The sequence below is a fragment of the Nicotiana sylvestris genome, chromosome 9, assembly GCF_000393655.2.
Source record: "Nicotiana sylvestris chromosome 9, ASM39365v2, whole genome shotgun sequence".
NCBI classification, from domain to species: Eukaryota; Viridiplantae; Streptophyta; class Magnoliopsida; order Solanales; family Solanaceae; genus Nicotiana; species Nicotiana sylvestris.
The window spans coordinates 57,113,295-57,117,416 of NC_091065.1; the positions used below are offsets into that span (position 1 = coordinate 57,113,295).

The 4,122-nt window shown below is 44.2% G+C and overlaps 1 protein-coding gene across 1 annotated transcript; it reads left to right on the forward strand.

Annotated features, from left to right (window-relative positions):
* Positions 1–277: 277 nt before the first annotated feature.
* Positions 278–3,463, forward strand: LOC138877614 (uncharacterized). Its single transcript, XM_070157238.1, has 4 exons — positions 278–617; positions 1,305–1,420; positions 1,703–1,784; positions 3,108–3,463. The coding sequence occupies exons 1-4, from the start codon at positions 278–280 to the stop codon at positions 3,461–3,463; spliced, it is 894 nt and encodes a 297-aa protein (XP_070013339.1).
* Positions 3,464–4,122: the final 659 nt, after the last annotated feature.

Consider the following 4,122-nt stretch of genomic DNA (forward strand, 5'->3'; position numbering starts at 1 on the left):
AGTGTTCCGAAGGGCACCAGCTCCAGCACCCGCCCCTATACATTCAGCACCTCAGCAGGATACGCCGGGTCAGGAGATGAGAGATGTTGTTCAGTTATTGACCCGATTAATAGCCGCACAGGCTCGGCGTCAGGAAACAGGTATTGGTCACGCAGATAGGTCCGTGAGCGCGAGGGTTCATGACTTTATTAATTTAGACCCTCCAGTATTCACTAGAATAGACCCGAATGAGGACCCTCGGGTATTTATTGATAGAGTACAGAGGACGTTACGGGTAATGAAGGCCACTGAGACTGAGTCAGTAGAGCTAGCTTTTTATAGATTCCAAGATGTTGCAGTTAATTGGTATGAGTCTTGGGAATTGTCCAGAGGTGAGAATGCCCCTCCAGCGGTATGGCAGGAGTTTACAGAAGCTTTTCTTCATCATTATCTGCCACTAGAGCTTAGGCGAGCCAAAGTTGATAGGTTCTTGACCCTTCGGCAGGGAAACATGAGTGTTCGGGAGTACTGCCTTCAGTTTGATTCGTTGTCTAGGTATGCTCCCACTATTGTATCTAAAATGGAGGATCGGATTCACCGGTTTGTGATGGGATTAAAGCCTTACTTGATTAACGATTGTATGTCGGTTTCACTTCATCCAGACATGGATATTTCTCGTATTCAGGCGTACGCTCAGGGTGTAGAGGAGCGTAAACAGAAACAGAGGGCCGATCGTGAGCATGATAGGGCCCAGAATAAAAGAGCAAGGTCTTCGGGTCCTTCTAGTGAGTTTCGAGATGGTCAGAGACAGCAGTACTTGAGATATCCATCCCAGCCCTCGGCTAGCACGCCCCCTCAGTTTGGAGGAAAGAGATTTGATCGTTCTACATATTCAAGGCCTGGTCAGAATTTTAAGGCCTCAGGTTCTCAGTATAGGGGTGAGTCAAATCAGATGAGGCCACCCTTGCCACGATGTACTCAATGTGGTAAGCAGCATACCGGGCAATGCCGTATGGGACTAGATGTTTGTTATACTTGTGGTTATCCAGGCCACATTATGAGGGATTGTCCGATGAGAGGTGATGCAAGCATAGCTCAGCCAGCGGGATCTGTAGTTGGATCGTCATCATCAGTACGCCCCCCTAGGTAAAGTCCCCAAGCACCAATGAGTCGCGGTAGAGGCAGAGGCGGAGCATCTACCTCGAGCAGCCCTCAGAACCGCATTTATGCATTGGCAGGACGACAGGACCAAGAGGCATCGCCTGATGTTGTTACAGGTATATTATCAGTCTCCTCCTACAATGTATATGCACTAATTGATCCAGGTTCCACCTTATCATACGTTATTCCGTTGATTGCTAGTAAGTTTGAAATAAAACCTGAATTGGTTAAACATTTTGAGGTGTCTACAACTGTTGGAGACTCGGTGATAGCTAAGCAGGTATATAGGGGTTGTATAATAATAGTTCATGGTCGACCTACCGTAGCAGACTTAATCGAGTTAGATATGGTAGAATTTGATGTTATAATGGGTATGGATTGGTTGGCTTCTTGTCATGCCAATGTTGATTGTAGATCGAAGATAGTCCGATTTCAATTTCCGGGGGAGCCTATTTTGGAGTGGAAAGGTAACACGGGATCGCCGAGAGGTAGATTTATTTCCTATCTCAAGGCAAGGAAGATGATCAGAAAGGGCTGTATTTATCACTTAGTTCGGGTTCAGGATATGGAAGTAGAGTCACCAACTATTCAGTCCATCCCTGTGGTAAATGAGTTTCCAGATACCTTCCCTGATGAACTTTCGGGTTTCCCGCCAGAGCGGGAAATTGAGTTTTCTATTGACCTACTGCCAGATACTCACCCGATATCTATTCCTCCCTATAGAATGGCCCCCGCAGAGCTGAAAGAGTTGAAAGAACAACTAAAGGACTTGCTTGAAAAAGGTTTTATCAGACCTAGTACGTCACCGTGGGGAGCACCTGTGTTGTTTGTAAGGAAGAAAGATGGTTCCTTAAGAATGTGTATTGATTATAGGCAACTGAATAAGGTGACGATCAAGAATAAGTACCCGCTCCCGAGGATTGACGAATTATTTGATCAGTTGCAAGGTGCCAAGTGGTTTTCAAAGATAGACTTGAGGTCCGGGTACCATCAAGTAAGGGTTAAGGATAAAGATATTCCGAAGACAGTATTCAGGACTAGATATGGGCATTTTGAGTTTCGGGTTATGTCGTTCGGTCTGACCAATGCCCCTGCAGTATTCATGGATTTGATGAACCGTGTGTTCAGGCCTTTCTTAGATCTGTTTGTAATTGTATTTATTGATGATATATTGGTATATTCTCGTTCAGAGGATGAGCATGCTGGTCATCTGCGTACGGTGCTCAGAGTTCTACAAGAAAGGAAGTTATATGCAAAATTTTCTAAGTGTGAATTCTGGTTGAACTCTGTAACTTTCCTTGGGCATATCATTTCGGGTGAAGGCATCCTGGTGGATACACAAAAGATTAAGGCAGTAAAGACTTGGCCTAGGCCCACAACACCAACAGAGGTTCGTAGTTTTCTTGGGTTGGCAGGATATTACAGGAGATTTGTGCAAGGATTTTCTTCCCTTTTAGCACCTTTAACAAAGTTGACTCAGAAGGGAGAAAAGTTTCAATGGACTAATGCTTGTGAACGGAGTTTCCAGGCATTAAAGTACAGGTTAACTTCAGCACCGGTTCTAATGCTTCCAGAAGGGACCAATGGTTATGTTATCTATTGCGATGCTTCAGGCGTTGGATTGGGTTGTGTGCTGATGCATCATGGTATGGTTGTGGCATATGCTTCTAGACAACTAAGAAAGCACGAGAAGAACTACCCGACCCACGATTTAGAGTTAGATGCGGTGATTCATGCACTAAAGATGTGGAGGCACTACTTGTATGGCATTCATGTTGATATCTATACGGATCATAAGAGCCTCCAGTACATCTTCAAGCAAAGGGAATTGAATCTTCGTCAAAGGAGATGGTTTGAGCTACTTAAAGACTATGACGTTAATATTTTATACCATCCGGGGAAGGCAAATGTAGTTGCCGATGCTCTTAGTTGTAGATCTATAAGTAGCTTGTCGTATTTGCATCTAGGAAAGAGGGGAATAGCCCATGAGATTCATCAGCTAGCTAGTCTTGGAGTTCAGTTACTGGACTCAGGTGACATTGGAATTACTCTTCAGGATACGACAACATCATCTTTAGTAACTGAAGTGAAGGAATTCCAGTACGAGGATCATGTGCTAACTCATTATAGAGATACCACCCTTCAGAAGGAGAAGAAACCATTTGTAATTACCGAAGATGGGGTCCTCAGATATCAAGGGCGATTATGTGTGCCTAATGTTGCAGGGTTGCGCCGGCAGGTTATGGGAGAAACTCACTATTCCCGTTATTCTATCCATCCAGGAACGACAAAGATGTATCATGACATCAGTGAAATATATTAGTGGGACGGAATGAAAAAGGATATAGCAAAATTTGTTGCTCAGTGCCCTAACTATCAGCAGGTTAAGATCGAGCATCAAAAACCCGGTGGATTATTGCAGGTTATGGAGATTCCGACTTAGAAATGGGAAATAATCAATATGGACTTCATCATAGGCTTACCTCGTAGCCAGTGTAGGTTCGATTCAATATGGGTGATCATTGATAGGCTCACAAAGTCAGCCCATTTTCTGCCCGTTAGAACTCCTCAGAAGATTATGCGAGGCTTTATATTAAGGAGATAGTACGACTGCATGGTGTACCTATATCTATTATCTCAGATAGAGGAGCTCAATTTACAACTAACTTTTGGAAGTCCTTCCAAAAGGGATTGGGGACTCAAGTAAGTCTTAGTACAACATTTCATCCCCAGACAGACGGACAGGCTGAGCGTACTATTCAAACACTGGAGGATATGTTGCGAGCTTGTGTAATAGACTTCAAAGGTAGTTGGGATGGACATCTGCCGCTTATTGAATTCGCATATAATAATAGCTACCATTCCAGCATTCAGATGGCTCCATACGAAGCTCTTTACGAACGAAAGTGTAGGTCACCTACATGGTGGTTCGACGTTGGAGAATCTGGATTACATGGGCCAGACCTAGTTCAGCAAGCCATA